The sequence below is a fragment of the Lytechinus pictus genome, chromosome 3 (assembly GCF_037042905.1).
Source record: "Lytechinus pictus isolate F3 Inbred chromosome 3, Lp3.0, whole genome shotgun sequence".
NCBI lineage: Eukaryota > Metazoa > Echinodermata > Echinoidea > Temnopleuroida > Toxopneustidae > Lytechinus > Lytechinus pictus.
The window spans coordinates 20,855,111-20,876,544 of NC_087247.1; the positions used below are offsets into that span (position 1 = coordinate 20,855,111).

General features: G+C 36.7%; 1 protein-coding gene across 1 annotated transcript; it reads right to left on the reverse strand.

Annotated features, from left to right (window-relative positions):
* Positions 1 to 1,515: 1,515 nt before the first annotated feature.
* On the reverse strand, positions 1,516 to 20,706 carry LOC129256476 (melatonin receptor type 1A-like). The gene is made up of 4 exons (XM_054894667.2): positions 20,342 to 20,706; positions 5,133 to 5,485; positions 4,128 to 4,383; positions 1,516 to 3,215 (listed from the first exon to the last, which is right to left on the reverse strand). The coding sequence occupies exons 1-4, from the start codon at positions 20,704 to 20,706 to the stop codon at positions 3,053 to 3,055; spliced, it is 1,137 nt and encodes a 378-aa protein (XP_054750642.2). The 3' UTR covers positions 1,516 to 3,052.
* Between the last annotated feature and the right edge of the window lie 728 nt (positions 20,707 to 21,434).

Sequence of the window (21,434 nt, forward strand, 5' to 3'; positions counted from 1 at the left end):
TTTCGTAATCTTACTGCATTTAGCTTAATAAATTTAGACTTTCGGATTATGTACAATTTTTACATAATACCGCACATTATAGGTAGGCGGTGTAAATCATTATCTACGCGTACGCGTTGATGCAACACAAACACACAAACAACAAAACATATCAAAATAGATACATTATACAGTCTGTACAATTAAAAACCTCCAAAAACATTAAAAAATAAGTATTTGAATGGATAGCATCAAGGAAACGTGAACTGATATCATAAAAATGCACAACAATGAACAGAAGCCAAACTTCAGATTTTAAAATGTTATTAATTAAATTTCTTGATCCATAGGGAAATCCAGTCCATTCGGCCTCATTGAAATTTACTTAAGCAAAATTTGACAAAAATCAATATTATTATTTGCAGTAGTAGAAGTAGAAGTAGTAGTAGTAGTTGTGGTGGTGGTGGTGGAAGTGGTGGTGGTGGTCGGGTGGTGGTGGTGGTAGTAGTAGTAGTAGTAGTAGTGGTGGTGGTGGTGGTAGTATATAGTAGTAGTATAATTGTAGAAGTAGCAGTAGTAGTAGCAGCAGCAGCAACAGTAGTAGTAGTAGTGGCAGCAGCAGCCGTAGTTGCAGTACGTAGTAGCAGCAGCAGCAGCAGCAGCAGCAGCAGCAGTAGTAATAGTAATAGTAGTAGTAGTATCAGTAGTAGCACGCAGTAGTAGTAGTAGTAGTAGTAGTATGAGTAATATTAGTAGTAGTGGTAGTAGTAGTAGTAGTAGTAGTGTAGTAGTAGTAGTAGTAGTAGTATTAGTAGTAGTAGTATAGTAGTAGTAGTAGTAGTAGTAGTAGTAGTAGTAGTATAGTAGTAGTAGTAGTAGTAGTAGTAGTAGTAGTAGTAGTAGTAGTAGTAGTAGTAGTAGTAATAGTAGTAGTAGTAGTAGTAGAAGTAGTAGTAGTAGTAGTAGTAGTAGTAGTAGTAGTAGTAGTAGTAGTAGTAGTAGTAGTAGTAGTAGTAGTAATAGTAGTAATTTACAGTTGTATATTGTTAGGATTCCATATCACATGAGGCACAGGCCACGGTAATTCCATAGAAAGGGCAGATAGGGCACGGATAAACGTTGTATAACGCCACCTAGTGTCGATATCATTATATCGCGGTGTATCAGGTTCTGTACAGAGTGATTGGATTCCACTTGAGAATCCATATTTATGAAAAAGTCCATTGTGTTGAAAATAAGTCAAATCCTCCACAATAACAGACAAAGTCACATGTTGAAGCGAGACTGATGATTATAATGATAACATTAATATATGATAAAACTCAAATTTAAAAACAATGAAAATGTTATAGAAATTGGGACATCATGAAAAAGGTTAAGTATTTTTCTAGAGTAGCAAATTATCTGAAAAATATACCTGCCAAAATCACACGATAAATTTATTGTAAAATATTTCAAAGCACTGAAAGGTAGATAAGCTAAATGTACATGAGGATGAAATGGATGTGTGTTTTTGTTTTATTTCATTTATTTATTCATTCTTATTACTATTCCTTTTTCATTTCACCATTTTTTTTGTAGGTAGGTGGTAGTATCTACCTACTGTGTGCATTTGCAGAAGAACACAACAAAAAAAGCCCTGGCATTTTTCATGCCTAATAATCGAGCGGACTCCGCCCCCGGAGGGGATGGGAGGTGGAACTCCACGTAAAATGATAGCATTGGTATGTGCCCCCCCCTTTCATTAAGCCGTTCCAAAGCATATCAATTCTTTTTTCACCCTTTTTTATTGACCGTACGAACACTGGTTATTCAGTTTTTAAGACTCGATTTAATTTCATTAGACAGTTACTTAGTCCCTCATTTCAGACGTCAGTTCTAAAGACCCACATTTTGTGTCAAATTCCAGTTCCCAAACACCCCTATCTAGTTCTCAAGCCCCCCCCCCCCATTTCATAAGCAGCTTCAGTTCTTAAGCCCAGCGGCCCGGCCTGGCGCACACAGTATGCGATTCGTTGCGATCCGAATTTCAAAGAAATAATATTGTAATAACATTTGATATAGACATTCCAACCAATATTCTTAGCGAACAGAGTTCAGAACAGAGATAGGACTAGCTAATAAAATCGAAATTCAGTCTAGTTGAAGCCTCCCTGCACACTGTAAAAAATTATTTGGTGAATTTTTTACCATCAAGAGGGTAAATATGTGTCCAACCAATATAGGAGCAGTATTTTACCCAATGCGGGAAGCATATTGTCCAGTAACTTAAAAGGTTAATAAATAAGCAGCAATTACTACAGAATGGGCAAAGTTTACATCACTCTGGATAAATAAAAATGCCCACAAGAAATGCTCAATATTGATTGTGCACATAATTACCCTCATGGAGCACTTTAACCCAATTTTTTGGAATAAATTCAAATCAAATTTGTAATGACGTCATCATCGGCTGCGACTTGAAGCCGATTTTGGACTTTACTCCGACCACATGGCTTGCCGTAAAGCAAAATTATGATTTTGTGATTCCTAACATTATGCCGAACTTCAAGTGAAATAATTTTACTTCTCGGAACTTTCACATTAATGCAAAATGCGATTTATTAAAAAATCGCGTCGCATCTGATCGCTTAGTGTGCACTGGACCTTATATATGATATAATATGGATTCAGGTTTTGAGGCAATACACCCCTACACCGTTTCCAAATCCGAGTGCCCCCCCCCCCCCCCCCCCCGGTGACCAAGCATAACATGCTAAGTTACACAAGATTTTTAATGAATCTTTGAAAATTTTGCCCATCATACTAGGATGCAGATTTCTGACTGCACATCCTAAGATGTATTACCCAGTACCCTTGGCCCCATACCCCTTTCGCTATTGTGGCGGAAACTTGAATCTTATTATCGAACATGTTTCATTTTGCCCAATTCAAATTGACCAGCAATCGACTCGAATGGAGTATGATCATCGATAAAGTGTCGTTTTTAAATCCATGCATGGAATCTCTGCTTTTTTCCATTCCTTCTCTCCTCTCAACTCTTTACAGTTCTATCTTGATCTCTTTTCCTCTTCTAGAGTTGATCTTCGGTGGTTCGCTGACCTCCTGTTCGAGACATATCTCTTGACATCGATTCGTTGTTCGTTCTGCGGTTGAACATTATCTTGCCCATGTCTATACTGAAGTTCTTCTTGGTTTTCACCATCCCACACAAGCATATCTTACAGATGAAGGTCCTGTATACATTAGCGAAAGAAAGATAATCACATTAAACATGAATGAAATCATGGACCTATTACGAATAGGTCCATGATGAAATATAGGCAAATGTTGCAATTGAGGACATCGACCTTTAGGGATTGAGGAACATCAACATAGAAATACATTAACGAAAAAAAAATAGTGATGTTCAAAATAATTATCACAATTTATGAATCAATAATCACCTTAATATCTTATTGTGATGCCAATATTGTCGTTATTTTGAATTCAGACCGAAAGAAAGCATCTTTCTGACTTCATTGATGATGTTTTTTTCTGTCCCGTTTTTATTCTATTCACGTCAGAAAAATAACCCATGCAATGACGATTGTGTACATTATTTTGCGTAATCATTAAATAATTTTTTCACTGATTCATAATTTGGCGGATTTCATTGAAAATTTACAGGAAAAACAACTCATCCTCATTTTGAAATATGATTGCTATTTGCTAAAATCTTGAAAATGATGTTATTAATTCTGTTAAGATAAATACCAAATGATGAATAAGGAATGTTATTAAAATATACATCAAAATCAAGCCACCTTTGAACATTTGAAGGAAAAAAATGTCTAAACTTGAGAATTTCAGTCGTCAAATTTATTCTATGTCACGTATATAGATAAAAAACAAACCAACAAGTTCACACCTAGTTACCAATAATGCATATAGCATTTCCATTATTTTGAAAGTAGGATAAAAGAGCATTGTACATTAAATGCCTTGCTCACGGGCATAGCTGCCGCGGCCGGGGATCGAACCCGGGACTTTTTCATATAGCCAGGCGCCTTAGACCACTCGGCCACGGCACCTCCATCTCATGTAATAATCATCCGATCATTTGATCTATTCTGCTTTGGAAAAAAAACATGTAGGGAGATATTCACCTGTATCCCTCACGAAAGTTTTTATTGGTGGCGCAGTAGAGAAGCCAGTTGATGCTGGAGTTAGTATGAGAGAGACTGGCGACAAGGATATAGACCAGAGGTGGGAAGGTAGTATCGCGGTCTATGACCACGATCAAAGAAAATGGGGCCCACATGAGACTGAAGAAGATGACGAGCATCATGATCGTTCGAAGGAGACGACGATCGGTTACACGAATCTTGTAGTGCTTCTTATTGCTCTTTTCGTTATCCTTGTCTGGTAAGAGAGTTTAAAGATAATCAAACACAAACAATCTTTATAAACAATGTAAAACTTATTAATGCATGTGCAGTACAAACTAGGAAAATGCATGAACAAAAGCTATTGCTATAGAGGTAGATTAAGCAGTGGCATCATGAGTCAAAATTTATGAGATGGCCAGACATTGCTTGGGGTAAAATTTCTAAAAGGCTGCAAGATGTAACGAGCGAGTAAATTATTTGTGTAACATTTTTATACAAAAATATAATTTTGTGATAGATTTTGACATGAAAATAATATTCAGATAATATCATGAAATCTTACCCCCTTTTCCATTCCTTTTTTTTCTTTTGTCTCCCTTTTTTTGTCGTGAAAAAGTTTTGGTGGTCAAGCCCGCCTCACCAGTACTATGCCGCAAGAATATGGAAAATTGATGTGTGCCCCCCTCCTATTCAGTATGGTCTAGCTAACCTACTATCAGTGCGTATGAGTCAACCATTTTGAGGGGGCAAAGCATGGCGTATATAGGGAAATTTCTAGATAGTCGCGAGCGAGTGAAGTGACCGGGCAAAAGTGTTCCCTTTTATATTTAAAATCTAACCTTGTGACAGATTTCAACACAACATTCCCGAAATAATTCCACATTTAACCCTTTTCTTTAAGTTTTCATTTTTTTGGGGGGGGGGGGTGGAGCCCCTAAGCCTAAACATTTGAAAGCCAAAGCCTACTATAATGTGCCCGAGATGTGAGATCAATGTCATTACCAATTTGGAGATTGCGTAGCTCCCGTGAGATTCCCTTAGCGTAGATGAAGATTTTCACATAACTAAACGAGATGAACACCATTGGGAGACAGAAGGCCAGGATGAAGAGGAAAATATTGTAGTTGTACGACTCGCGGTAGTCGAATGTACAGACCAGGAGAACCGGGTCGAATTCGTGATCGCCCATGCCGAAGAGGTTGGGGATGTCGGCGAGGAAACACACAGTCCAGATGAGGATGAGGTGAAGGGGCATGGTCCGTCGAGTGTAGATGCGACGGTAGATATCTCGATGACAGATGGCGATGTACCGATTGATGGCGATGCTTGCTAAGCTCCATAATGATCCGCAACAACTGGAATAAAGAGCACATAATTACGTGTGAAACAATGCTAGAGGATTATTTAGTTTTGAAAAGTAAATCACCCGAGCATTGCTTTATAACTATTATAACCCGACTGTGGGTTAGTTCAGTAATTAAAGAAGTTAAAAGGATGCTCACTGTTATGGATTAAGCCTGCTGTAAGAACCACCTATATAAAATGGGTCATCAGTTAGAAAAAAATACAATGAAAAAGTGGCAGGGTTAGCATGACGTCACACCGTGCATTACTGAAATAATCACGAAGATGAAGGGCCTTAGATTACATATGCATTGCCTATGATTTATGATCATAGGTAATCACAACTTCATGAACAAATAAAAAATACATCATCACCAAATAATATACGAGGGAAAATGATACAAAAGTAATTTATATATAATTTGATTCTGATATCCTCTTCTGGCGGATTCTGGATCCTTAATTTTTCATGACCTCAAGCTCCTAATCTATGTTCTCAAGAAGTTTTAATCATGAAATCACCATGATCAGAAGACGTTGCAATACCATGAATACAAAATTGCAATTTGTAAGTCTATATCCATTAACTTATAGTTATACTTCCTTTTCCTAGCCTGTTTAGTCCCCCCCCCCCCCCCGTCTCTCCCAGTCACTGTCCTCGTTTACCCTTTCTCTCTTTCCCTCTCCTTCCTTTCCCTAGCCTGTTTATTTCCCCCTCTCTCTTTCCCTCTTCCCCCTCTCTCTCTCTTATTATCACACTTTTTCCTTTCACCTCAAACATACCCCTACGACTTCATTTCCTGTAATTCTTCGGATGTCTCTCTTCATAATTCCACCTTTCTCATTTTATTCAGGGTTCTTCAGAATAAGGACTGACCCGTGCCATCCCAAACCCACTTCAATTCCCTTTTCATTTCCAACTCGATCTCCCCTTGCTAGTTAAGGAGTAATTACGCTTTGGTTCTGACCCGCCCTTCCAGTCTGCAACAATCTTCGAACCTAGGGGTCATTGTGACCAAAGGCTAAACACGTATCGAGTTCACTGAATGCGAATCCGACTTCACGATCAAATCCTGCTTGGCTTTATTAAAAATATAGTCTCCCAATTTTGATTGATTATATCAACCGAAAATATATTGAGAAGAACTTTATGCCATGAAATAATGGTGTAAGAACTTTCAGTTTGATACAGATAAGAAATGAAATAAAATAAATAAAATACCCTAAAATGCCCATGTTGTACTTTCAAACACCCATCCCCGGAAAATGGGATTGCTTGAATATCACGCTGATTTTTAATTACATTTATGCACTTCACCAAATATACGTAAGATCAAAGGTCGGGTTATAGCAGTCCATTGTGGACTTGTATGAGAAAAATACACAAACATCATGAGTGAAGAATAATTATATAACCAAAATACCAGTAGATAAGTTCTCAAAATCATTCACATGCAATATATGAGAGTAGGAACGGGCCAAAGGAACATCCTTGCGGAATTAAAAAAAAGCCATCTTTGAAGAGATAGGCCCTTCGCTTGAGGTCATCACGATACTGAAACTCTTTTACCTCTATAATAAAGACAATGTCGATGGTCAAATAATGAGACAAAATGGCTTGGTGAGCTTTAGGAACATGGGTCACTCTGAAAACGGGTTAGTCAAAGAAACCATTAAGTTGGTGAATCTGTGGCAGACCCCCCCAAAAAAAAAAAAATCAAAGAATATATATATATATATATTATAACAAAATGAAAGGTTTATTTAATTTTCAGCATTGTTTTGGAACGGCAAAGAGCGTAGAATAATTTTTAATCCATGTATATAGTTGTATAGCGAAATTAAGTAATCGTTTGTAATCGATTATGTAGTGATTTTCTTTAAAAATGTAATTAAGCCTTTTTGCTGAAAAATAACTAAGTTTACAACTGCATAATTATGTTAGCTTTGTATCTTTAATGATTCTACACTGTTCGGATATAAAAATTAGTGACAATTACCATTGTCTTAGCTAAACAGATTTATTTCATGACTTAAAAATTTACGGCCTGACGAGCTCCCTTCAAAATCGTTGAGCTGGATCGATAACGTTTTGTTTCATGCTCGATTACATGCCAGGCTACTAGGCCTAATAAGAAGAGATTTCTGCACGAAACTCTGCTCAAGTTCTGTTTATTCTTGCTGCGACAGGGTGAGCATGTATTTCAGTAAAGTCTGAAGAAATTAATAGTTTGTTTCATGTCTGTCGTTATTTTGAGTACGGAGCTACAGAATGCATGGTCGGAAAAGCAGAAGTACGAAAGTACTGACTGGAAGAAGTGAGAGTACGGAAAATACTGACTTAACCGAAATACGGAAAATACCGAGACACTGAAAATACTGAGACGAGAGAAGATACGGAAAATACTGACTTTGCCGAGATTCTGAGATGAGTGAGGATACTGAAAGTACTGAAATTACCGAGAAACCGAGATACTGAAATTACGGAGATACTGAATACTGGGTATTCGGTCTTCAACATGGTTGTGCGGTTCCATGAGATATGATATGAGATATTGAGAAGGAGCAAAGAGTCAGAAGTGAAAAAGACGGACCTACACCAACTGGTTGTATTGCAGCCGAAACGAACCAGCTCGTCAGGAAAGAAAGTCGGTTCGGCTACAATATATATATATATATACAGTGGCATACCGTGGGTCACGGCATGGGGGGGGCACCAGCAAAAATTTCGAGTCACTTAGAGAGCACGCGAAGCGCGCTCAGTGGCCAGGTATACTGACATAATAGAGACATTTGAAGGACAGTGCCATTAAACAGATATGTATCTCACTGATCACATAATGCGAGCGCGAAGCGCGAGCTTAAATTTTTTGAAATTCAGGCCTATAAAAGGACATTATAAGCAAATTTTTGTAATCATAATGCATACCTGTTTCGCTAAACAAACAATGCGAGCGCGAAGCGCGAGCTGAAATTTGTGTATATATTGACTCCAAACAGGGACATTTAAGGACTATATTTTAGGAATCCATTAAGAGTATACATATCTCACCATAGTCATCTAATGCGAGTGCCAAGCGCATGGTGATTTTGTTAGAATTACATCTAAACACATGAAACACTTTTTTGTAGTCATTGTAATCATGATTAACATACGCATCTCACTCATCAAATATTGCGAGCGCGAAGCGCGAGCTGATTTTTTTTTATATATTGACCCCAAACGGTGATATCTTAAGGACTATTTTTTAAAGGAATCCATTAGGAGTACACATATCTCACCATAGTCATCTAATGCGAGTGCCAAGCGCATGCTGATTTTGTTAGAAATACATCTAAACACATGAAGCACTTTTTTTGTAGTCATTGTAATCATGATTATCATACGCATCTCACTAATCAAATATTGCGAGCGCGAGCTGGAAATTTAGAAAATTCAGACTTAAAGAGGGGCATTCTAAGGCCTGCTTGTAGAAATTCACGAAGACCATGCGTATTTCACTAAACAAATGATGCGAGCGCGAAGCGCAAGCTGAAAATTTTTGATATTCAGATCAGAAAAAAATATATTTGGTGTATATTGACTTGAAAACGGGAGGTTTTAGTACAACAGGATTATATATCTTGTTAAAAAGACAATGCGAGCACCAGGAACAATGAAGACATAGGCCCTGCGCAAATTATGTTTCATAAAGTTATGATATTTTAATGTAACATAACATAATTATCATATAATATAACATTATAATTAACAATAATGTCTTCTTTTCCCACTACGTTTCTCTCCCTTTCTCCCTCTTTTTCTCCTTTTCTCCTTTTCTCCGTTTTTTTTTTTTTGCCAGCCGATTGGGGGGGGGGGGGGGGCTAGGGGGCTGTCGGTCTGACAAAAGTTTTATTCACTAACAGATTGTTTGCTTCGATCAACCCCTTTTCAAGAGTATGTCAGCCTGAGATCATCGCAGAAACGTCTTAAGTAATGAAATTTGGAGAGTAGCATGAATTCTAGTAGTCGATACCCTATCGTTGAAGCTATACTGAGAATGTAGCTGAAATTATTCTCATAAAAAGTGTTTCAGTACAATCATTGTCTGATCTTACTAAATTTATAAAATCACCCGAAACAAGAAATCTAAATCAATGTTTCATTCAAATGCTACAACACGTCATTATTTGTGCATTCTTAGATTGAATAAGCCACGTGACTGTATAGGACACGTGTGAGGAAACTAAACAAATTGTAATTTCTGGCATTTTTCTGGTATTTTCATTAATCTAACTCATTTTCCGATGTTCAACCATATAATTTGTATCCGATAATCACTTTTTATTCACGTCATACTGAAATGAGACCGTTGATGTTTGTGCAATAAGATCCACTATACCCTAATTTGAAATCATCATTTCTTTTGAAGATATTGGGGTTTAAGCTTAGAAATGAAATCAGGAATTATTATATGCCTATTCGAAATTGAGGACAAAGTTATTAAGACAAGAACACGTACACATGCAACATACCTGTACATCCACGAATACAAAGCCCACCATTAGAGAATTATTTTCTTTAGCACTAGCTAAAAAAAGGACATTTTTTGTGACTGTGTTAATTTTAAAATAGAATAATCTGTCCAGTTATTACAATAGAATCTCAAGGAAGAAGCTGAAAACAGTGCCGAAACTTATATTTCTGTGTCACAATATCCCGTCAAAAGAAAACAGCTTTATAGAGCATGCAGAGGGAAAAGGCCTGAGGGAACGTGCTTGGTAAAGGAAGTATACTTGTTGATTGCCGTTCTGAAATGGCCTCTCTCTCGATATCAAATTTCCTCGTCGTCATGCCAATCCTCATGTTATACGAGACGTTATTGTTAAACATGCGTTTTTTATGGTTACTTGTGGATATTTCAAAACATGATATTTGTGCAAACAGTTGAGGGGGGGCGATTATTATATTATTTTTATCTCAAGAATGAATGTTTACGATTGATCTCTATCGGGTTACGAAAAGTAGAAATAAGAGGTTCATAAATGCGGAGAATAGTATTTAGCGACGTCAGTCTCTCCATAACTTCTCTCTTGCTCTCTCCTTTTCTCTCTCTCTCCCCATGTCCCATCTTCTCTTTTTTCTCTATTTTGTTTACCCCTCTCATCTCTCTCTTACATACACACACACACACCCTCACGCAATCATACCCTCCCGCACACACACACACACACACACCCACGAACCCACCCTCACACACGTCTACCATTCCTAACAAACACACCCCTACGTAAAGATATTAACACTAAGAAGATAACAAATTACTTTTAAAAATGTTTAGTAACAGCAAATTATTATGCATCATCATTACGAAGGAGCGTTCTATCCCAAATCATTGGACTTGATAATTGTGTGATACAACTGTGATAATATTCATAGAATGAACAGGACCAAAAAAAAACATGTTTAAAGAGAGTGCTTGCTTAAAAAAATGCTTATTTGAATTCTACTTGCCATTTTTCAAAGAAAAAAGGCAACAATTTGCCCCTTCGACTTTGGAGCGTATATTGAAGTAACATCCCAGAAAATATAGTGATCACAAATTTTAATCAAGTTATCAAAGCACAAAGTATGTATATTTGTCGAAATCTTAAGTTTCTCGAATATATAACATCCAACTGAAATCTGAAAGCAGACTTGCCGAGTCATTTGGCACTAGAAGTATTATGCACAAATTTTCATTTTGGCTTTTAGGGGCATATTTGCAAATTCTTATCAAAATTTAGTACGTAAAGATGTGAATTGTCTTCAAATCGGCAAATAATATTATTGTCGTCTTATGATATACCGTCCCAAACTCCTAATATTCCTTCCAGGAAATGGAGAATGATTGATCAATAGTTTCCTTACCAGATTTCAATCTAGAAACATTGGTTGATATATTTTTTTCACTCCCTGAAACAATTTATTAGCTTCATTCAAGCGTATAAACAAATGCCACAAAAATGATGCTCATATTGGTATAAAGCTTGATTTCATAATTCTCCATGTTACCCTACGTTAGCTTTTATATACAATTTCTTAATCTGACATGCTCTGTGCACTTGGCGATATTTACTTTTATATCCCAATAACAACTTTTCTTTATGTAAGTTAACGTCAACATTTTCGGACCACAATTTAAAAAAAAATTTAATTCTTGAATAAAATCGAAACCGTCTTATCTATTCCAACCTCCAATCGTTCAAAATATAATAGATAAAACCGTTGCCTGTACAAGGACCTTCACGTACTATAGGCGCATGATTAGACATGAAGTCGGCGATTATCGGGGGGGGGGGGGGGCACTCGGGTTATTTCATCTCTTCTGTCGAAAACAAACATGTTTAGTTACATTCGTTCTCTTGAGTCTCCTTCTTCAAATGGCAATAATCTGGTATATAAAATACATAGTGTATTTTAATCTCAGTGTCACGTAGTAATGGGCATCAAACTATTATGTGATCTGCTTGCCTTTTTAACAAAACAAAAAAACACGTTTTACTGAAAAGCCTTGGTTAAACTTTCATATCACTTAAACAGTTGCGAAGCGGAAGACATCCTAAACAGTGTCGTATCTATTGGGGTCGGTCCGGTCACACCCTCGTGGCGCAAAAGGAGAAAACACATGATAATACTCGGATAATTTGGTAATGCAGAAAAGGAGAATACATAAAATGTTGATCTCGAGGTAAAAAAAAAAAAAAAAAAATACAAAAGTAAGCTTTTAGCGTTAGAATTTTGTAGGGCCATATTTTTGGCGCTTGCCCCGGCCTGATGTCATAAGGGGCGCATTTTTTTAATTGTCTCTGACGTTGTTTTTCCTGCATTACACACCACGGCTTTAAAGGAAATTGGACTTCAAATACATTTAGAATGATAGAGCTATATAACGTATGCTTATTCTATACATAATCAACTACTGCCATTTTATTTAACTGACAGTTTCTTTTAAAATATTTATCTGACTGCCGGCACTCAGCTTTATCTTTGAGGAAGAATAATTTTGTACTTGGCAGCGGATGCTGACAAACAATACAACAATCGTTACGTAACTACCAAGAAAGTATGGCATCCAACTAGTTTTATATACACACTTTTTTGCATGCATATCTCAACACGTATCGGGGATGAGATGTTAATTAAATGCTTATTATGATGATGGTATCTTTGGTTTGTTGGACAGAGATAAAAAGGCATCTCTGGAATGACTTGATGTTGGTGTTGGTTGCATGCATGCACAAAGCACTGTAATTAAGTAATTGGTGAAAGCAAAGAACTGTCGACTTTATATCCTAATAGTATATGCGCATCTGCAACTTGTGTAATGGTTATGGAAGTCACACGAGCGTAGTTGAATGGTAGGGGAGGGGGCATGCAAGACTGTTTTCCCCCATTTATTATTGAATTACAGAGGTAATATAGAGATACACAGCCTATTCTTCTCTTCTCGATGCTGCTTCTGTCGCCTCTCTCCCCCTTTCTCCATCCCTTCCATTTTCTCCTCTTTTTTTTTACAACTTATAGGAGGCCGGTCGCCCCCCCCCCCTCCAATGCGCCACCACCCCCGAAAGCCATTGAACACTTCGTTTGCCTCAATTCCGATTTTGATGACTGTACAAACGCTCTTATTTGTTTAATTCCTATAGGCATTAACGAAAGCGTGGGCGTTTAGCGAAGTATGATTTTTGAAGAACTTCAGATCTCCTTTAGATAGTCAAGGGCCTATTTACTCTAAAGATATCGATCGAAACCCATATTTCTTCACGACACAGAGCTTGTAAACTAATATAAATTTATTACTGACACTTTTCAGTTGATGTGAAATTAAACGGATCAAAGAACAAACAAACGGAAAAAAAGAGCTTGGTAGAAACATCAAAACTGCGCCACATTTCGTTTTGAACAAAATAATGATGATTAATGAGTTCATGGTTTGTGCAAAAAAAGGAACATGCATGATCATACTCAGTAAGAAAATGTTTAATGCATTTTCAATCAAATAAAAAGATAATAGCAAAGTGCAACTTTATTATGATATAGGTTCCATCACTCTCTTTTGACTGCCTTTCCTCTACATGCTCTAAGAAATCTGTTCATGATAATTTGATTTTAACTATGCACACACATTCTCTCCACTCTCCGATCTCCCTCACTCTTTCTCTCAGTCGCCAGCCATTTTCAACATGGGAAGTTGTTAATACTGATATAAAAAAAATACTATAAAGCAGGTTATTCACAGCAAGCATGGCTCATTATAGATATAAGCTATTTTCATTATAATTATGCATACTTTTAAGCTCTCTTGCTACACGTAAATTTTCTATAAATCTCGTACAGATGATGGTGCATAGTGTACATGCTCTTTGAATTCCTTTCCCCAACCGTGTTTAGATCTTATTAAGTCACAAGAATGAAATTATACAAGAAAGGGTCATCAGACCTAAAAATGATGTAAGGAGCTGTTTGATAATCAGCGCCTGTTTGACCAATGAACCTTGGGCTAATAAAACAATATATTACCCTGCAGTATAATCATTTGGTGGAGGTTAAATTTGGCTCATTGAAACGGAGCCCCATATCTTACATAATTACGTTGAAATAGGCATATCTGATGAAACAAATGAAACATGGAACATAATAAAGATACCATCATGCAAAGAATTAGCTGGAGATGGATCAGACTTGACTTTGTGCTTTAAGGAAAGAACAGAAAGTGTTACTAAAATGGTACTCATCTGGACCCTAGACGAAAAGAGGGGGACCATATGCCACGATTAATCACCACAATCACCCATACTTAGTTTAATTGACATTTTACTGCAACAGAAAACACTGACTTTCAGCGGGTTTAGATATTCTAAAGCTGTTTACAGAATTCTTCAAATTCATTCATGTCCTAATGAGCGTAATTTGAAGAAAAAAACAAACATATTTCAGATGAAAATGTCCGTTTCTTAAAGATCGTATAATGCATTCAAGAATAATTGGCAGTGTAGACTAATAACCAAGTCATTGAGAAGCGTGAATATGAGGTTATGTGTAATTAGGACATAGTCATGCTCCCTATAATTACAACAGTGTACAAGGAATGACTGACTTAGTTCTACACAGAACAACCAAGCTCTAAACTGGTCATATAGGCCTGTATGAAGATTTTTATGATTTAATTGTTCATCGGTGTACGATTGGATGTTTCACATGCATGCTGAGGGTGGAGCCTAATTCATGATTATTGAATAACAATACTTAATATTGAAGATTGACAAAGATTGCGTGGGTGATAGCTACCATTACACACCCTCCCAAACACAATTTTCTTCAATTAGCAATGACTGCAAGATGCCGACGAGAACCAGTTGGAATCCCTATTGCCGAGGATCCATCGATTGTGAAGACGTAATAACACTGTAATCTACCAATACACGAATAGATACAATCATGTTAGGTATACTTTAAGATATATCGATTATCCAAACTGATCTAATAAGTAGTATATCAAATGCAGTGTTATCAAACTATCGTTTTTCCTATAGGCCTAGATTCCGAGAATCCAAATGAAAAGTGGGTCGGTACTAGCGTTGTAATGTAAATTTAATTTCATTTGTCCAAGACTTTGCTTTCTATATTTTTACTCACTTTTGCAGCTGGCTAAACTTATATGGGAACCATAGCATAATATAAGTAAATAATTATGGTGATCTTTTGTTTATCCATTGGCGTAATGGGCCAAACAAAAATTGAGGGGCACAACAGTTATGTAGGAAAATTTCTTAAAAGTCGCTCTGATTTGTGCTAGATTTTGACGTAATATTCAAGTCTTTTTTTCTTCTTTATATTCCTTGAACGTGTCACTTTCTGGCACCAGAGACCCCTTAGCACCCTTCCTAATCTGAATGCCATTGTCTGTTTTTTCTCTCCAAATTTGCGGTTATTGTACGATTTTGCACAATAGACGGTATGTATTCAACTGGTCTACAAGCAGATGGTCTAAATTGTCATAAAGTTATTATATTATGCCGTCATGGCTAAACCAACTTTGTTCTATTACCGTTTAGGCCAACTATCGCTTGGTCTAATACTGCCTTGGTCTAACTGCCGTTTCGTCTTATTCCTAGATTGTCCAATTTCCATTTCGTCTTATCATTTTGAAAGTAGTATAGTGAAATAAAAGTTTGTTTCATAAACACGTCATCTCTACAGTGTGTATCAATAAAAACGTCACATTTGGGAAAAACTTTCAAAAAATGTTTATAAATATGAAGGAGACTTTCATATTGATGCTCTAAGGTTTTCTCTATCAGATGACACCAAAGTTATATTTTTGGGTCATGCATGACCGAATACTGAACAAACGGTAAGTATTATTGTTGCAGAACAAGTGGCAATTCACCTATAAGACTACTTCATGTATTTTTTTATTTCTTGCTCTGTTTATTTTCCCCTCTTTTTTGTAAAATAGTAGTCCCATCGAAAGATTAATTGTTCCGGACAGTTCAAATAAACGATAAGTAGTGATGGGTAAAAACAAATCAACAGATCGTGCTCGAAGAAAAGCACTTCATGAAATTGCTCCCTTTCTATCTGTTTTGATGACCAGAAAATCGCCGCACACAAGAGTCGAATTTCAAGCAATGACGCTAATGTCCGAATACAAATGGCTCCGATCCAGGCCAAGAAACGCTAGATATCTATGTCATTTCCAACCTCCATAAATCTCCAATATTTCAAATGTAAATATCCATAGGAATATATTTTATGAGTGCATATGGGTTTTATTTATGTATGTATTATCGTTCTGAACAATTAGACATCGTTATAGGCATCATTTTCGTTCTGAGCTGTATCATATTTTACGTAATGATCCATGGCCATATCAATCTACAGTACTATGAACCTTAATAGGCATGACACCAATATCGTTTTGAGGTAATGAGTGAGTAGGGTGAGGAAAAGGGCATAAAAAAGAAACGCTCTATTGTCCTGTGTCTTGCGAAAAAAAAATCATAATTTAAATCGAATTTGAATAATTAGTTAAAGAACCACCTTCTTAATATGCAGATATTTCCACTCTGATATCAGTCGTGGGTTGGTCTATATGGATGTGCACATCCTTGTTTCATTTTTTTTTCTTTCTTTTTAATCTGAGATTTGATAATTCCTTCATTTATTAGTTTTAATGATAACACGTTTGATCTAATAATCCCGGTAAATAATTAATATTCCGAAAATTGAGCCCTTAGAAACATCTGTATTAAGCGCCTTATGAATGTTGTAATTGTTATTATTATTATATTTCATAAAACTGCGATGACGTAACGACACCAGTCGAACACCAGAAAAGACTCTCAAATGAAGAGTGATGAAAAAAAAAAGAATACGAAATTCAAATCATGACTGTCTCTATAACCTCATAACCTTATAACCTCAACTTGTGTGTCATATACTGTGTTAATTATTCAGTTATGTATTGTCCAAAATATGTATTATAGTGATTTCAATAAAGGACCCCTGTGGAAGGGTAAAAAAAATGACTGTCTCTAATGCGAGTTTTTCCAAAAGCACATAAATCGTTTTAGAAAATGCATTTAAGCATTGATGAATTCTGACTGAGATGTCGTTCCTCATTCCTCAGTTTCTATCGAATGATGAGTGCATGAAATTAAATTTCTGCAGTTTTACTTTCCATAGAGGGCTTGCCACAAATAAATGTTGCCAGATTTCCTTATAACCTCTTTAAGTTAAAATGCTACCATCGTTATTTTTGACAAATTTGAGTGTCTGTGAGTTTCATTTATCATTGTTATGTTCAAAGACATCATGATATAGGTTCGCAGACAGATATATTCATTTTGTGAAAAACAAATCCTCACGGCATCGACCATCTTCTGTTCCTCCATGGCCATGATGGGAGGAGAGGGTGCTGGCTTGGGGTGCTGAGCACGCTTATGGTTTATCTGGGGGTGCTGCGTATCATTAATAGGCCACACCCCCTTGCAATCAGGTTGGTATATGCTATAATATCGAGATTTGACCCAAATGTCGGATATTTTAGCGCAACAACTTTGTGGTTTGTTTGTTTTCATATTTTTTCTGACGATGAACCCGGCCCTTAATTTTGCAGTGACTACCTTTTTTTGGTTTGCCATTTTTGAACAAAACCCCCAGCACCCATATTTAAAAATCGTTCCAAGGGCATTGGATTCCAACTGATGAAATAGTGAAAAAAAAATCAGAACTAATAAAACAAATAACGAGGGCTTAAACTGATATCTGTATCAGTAAGAATGTAGTCAAACATAGATAATTTTGTACATAAATGAATAAAAACATCATAACCTCAGCTGTTCATTTTTTTCTATACAAGGCTGTTTATTTTAATGAACCTTAAATGAGCTGTTTAAACGTTTTAAACAGCGTGTTCACTGAGTATACAGACACCTATCAACTTGAATTACTCGAAAATACAAAATATTTCATGCTGTCAGCATTCAAAAATTAGGGAAAACACTTAAATCAAAGAAATATGCGGGCAACCACGATGGCTGATTTGACCTCCCTGGGATAATAATACAAGAAGAAATTTGCTTATTTTTATCTCAAATATCATATTTCTATCAAGGGCACTTCATTCTTTATTTCTCCCGAGTACTGACTATTCTCCGCGGTGGTTTCTGACTTTGACATTCGGTCAGTCATTCGAAATATTCGTATTTTAATCAATGTACCAACAATAACCAAACAATGTATAGTGTTTCTAATTTAGTTAACCCGTTCATATACTTTTTGACCTTGGAGCAACCCTTCGGTCTATCCCTTGTGATGCACTGTCATCATTGTAAAAACATTTTGTTAAAATGAGACACTGCTGATTTTTCGAATGAAAAATAATCTAAAATCATGTTGATGGTCCAAGAATTTCGTCAAAAGCAAGGCCAGGAAGAGTAGGAAAATCAAAGCAAAGAGGGGGGATGAGGGAGGAGGGTGCTATGTATTTGTTAAAATTTCTGCCCACGTGGCACCCCTCAGGATTAGGTCATGCCAATTCAATACTAAAAAGTTTGACGTTTTGACAAAGCCGGTAAACTCACATACATGCCACCCCACCCTATCTTCGAAATGCATCATTTGTTCATTGGTTAACGGTCTGAATGTTAGAGAGACAACATCGGGGAACAGATCTTTTTGATATTGGAAAGAGATATCAGTCGTTTTATCATGCCCTGTGGTGTTAATAACGTTCCCTCCGACTCATGCATCAGTTATAGGAAAGTTATAAATGCGATATGAGATTTATTTCCCTCCCTTTTTTTAAATACTAATTTCCCCATTTTTTGTATTTCAGCTGAACTTGCTTCCAATATATATTTCAGTGGCTTTAGAATTATACTTTTTATTTTTTAATAATATCTAATTGAAATGTAATAAATTCAATAATTTAAATAAAATAGTGTAAGACATGAATGAGCTGGGAAGAAAAATAATTTAATTCCCTCACTTACACAACCTTCGAAGCATACCTGACCAAACAATACTTAATAGTGAATACAGCCAATGCCAGTGAGCTCGGTCGCCAATTTTATATCGGCTGTCGGAACATACTGTACATATCGATTACTTTACGTATGAACATGGTTTATGTAATTTTATGTAACAGTAGACATTCGAACGCGCTAAGTTGGTAAATATAACTAGATCTTTTGCTATCTCACTTGTCCTGAATATGAAGTATGTGTAAATAACTATGATACATAATCCATTCAATACGAACACAGTCAACTATCAATAGTCAATCTTGTCATTAAGAGACACACTTGAGCAGTGGTAAAGTGGTGGGTATGATGAGGATCTCGAATACTTATCACTGGTAAAATATTAGTTTAATTCTACCAATCTATCAATGATCATTGCTTTATGATAAAATTATACGATGAAGCATTTTGCATAATTCAAACGACTAAAAAATGAAGGGGGTTAACTGTAATCTTGGGTTCATTTCCTTGTTCCTATCTGCGAATTATAATTACATTCATGTTAAACTTTTCAATTATAACGTAAAACGGTATCTTTCGTATTACATTTTATTTAAATCGATTCAAAATTTTCCGTATGATCACACAAGTTAGTTGTCTCTTCGAATAAGAAATGGCCCTCATTCCGGCAGGAAAGTATCTTGCTTGCATAATACTACCCGGGGGGGGGGCCACTTACATTGACGAGTGGATACCATGCGCGACCAAAAAAACACGTAAAAAGGATGTCTTTTTCAAGATAGGGCACGTTACGTACGTAACGTGATAAGGGTGTCAAAAACACAAAAATATTGAAAAAAGGGTATCTATTTCGCTCGGAAAAATATACGTGTTTAGGGTCAAATATGCGGGGATGATAAAACAAAATCAAAATGTTTTATAAAGGATGTCCTTTTTGCCCAAACATGTGTTTAGAGTCCGATTTGCGCGAGGTGTGGAAGGTGGGGCCGTACTAATCATAATAATGGTGTGTAAAGGTAAAACCGACGACCGACGGACCCGTGACAACAATAAAACATCGCTTTACTTGTTTAGGGGTCCATTTCAGGGAATACTTGCCAATAGTATTTGTTTCCAATACTTGTTAAGGGTATAGTTTCACACGCCAATACTTGTTAAGGGGTGCATGCATTTTCAGAATATGGAAAATACGTGTTTAGGCTGCTTTTCAAGACCCCTTGGTCGCGCATGGTATCCACTTGTCAATGGAAGTGGCCCCTCCGGGTAATACTATCACACAATCAAAATATCAATTTCAAGTCGTTAATCCTATCAAGGTTTGATAATAAGAACATAATGAAGAGAATCAAAGATACCTTGTCACGCAAACGATGCCGATGATTTCACAGAGCGCTGGCTTGTCTTCAAAGAATCGGACATTGATGAGTCCCAGGATACCGAAACCGTTGATGACTGCCGACACACTGAGGTCGGCGACGGCGAGGTTGACTAAGAAAGTGTTACTAAGAACACGAAGTTTGTGGTGTACGAACACGGCACCGATGACGAGAATATTCCCAATACATCCAAAGAGAGCAAAGGTGACGTAAGCGACCAGGAGAGGGATGCTGTAGGAAGATCCGATCACCTCTTCGTTGTTGTCGTCGTCGCCATCGTCGCCGAAGACTTGGCCGATGATGGTGACATCTGGGGGCAATGTAGAATTGTAGTAACTATCCATATCGCTCTTTAATGATAATCAAATTAGATCAAATTCTCACACTGTTTATATAGTCTTATACGCGATGGAAAATGTAGTTGGCAAACAACTTTCATCATTAATTTTATACCATTTTCCGTTCATAAAAAAATAAATAGTATAAATCTGATATCACATTCAGATGCAGAAAGTCATGGTTATTCAATAATGTATTAATCAAATACCGATACAAAGATTCTTAATTTTAACTAAAACTCAGAATACGTTTGTGAGGATTATAATCAATCAAAATACGCAAGATCCAAGGTCGTGAAAGTTGTACTCGAGCTTGTCGTGGATCCTCCAAAGTTCGTATTAAATCTCAAACTGTACTTATGCACTTGATAACAATATCTTCGTATCACATCGACACAAATAACCAAACTAAGATTCGAAGGGCGTTCGCCTACTTAATACATTCTGGAAAAACATCTTCAGAATTCGTGTTTTTTCTTTCTATTTCCCCACGCAGTGCAGTGGAGAACATCGATATGACTGGAACTGAGATGCGAAGGATGATTCATTTGTCGGATGAGAGTGGTGGGATGAAATACGATAGTTGAAGATGTGGAGTTTACCACGAGAATATGTCTTATTAGACCTCTAGGATGTTGTCGTAGTATACCGACGATCTTTCTGATTCGGAAGGATGCACGCGCGAGACGGCTACGTCACAAGCGTGTTGCAGTCTTCCCACATACCACACCTTG

Excerpts from the sequence above, each read along its gene's own strand:
- LOC129256476 (XM_054894667.2), bottom strand. The coding sequence starts at position 20,706 with ATGGATAGTTACTACAATTCTACATTGCCCCCAGATGTCACCATCATC. Across the intron at positions 5,486-20,341 it reads GGCATCGTTTGCGTGACAAG|TTGTTGCGGATCATTATGGA; the intron begins GTATCTTTGATT and ends TCTTTATTCCAG. Across the intron at positions 4,384-5,132 it reads GCTACGCAATCTCCAAATTG|ACAAGGATAACGAAAAGAGC; the intron begins GTAATGACATTG and ends CTCTCTTACCAG.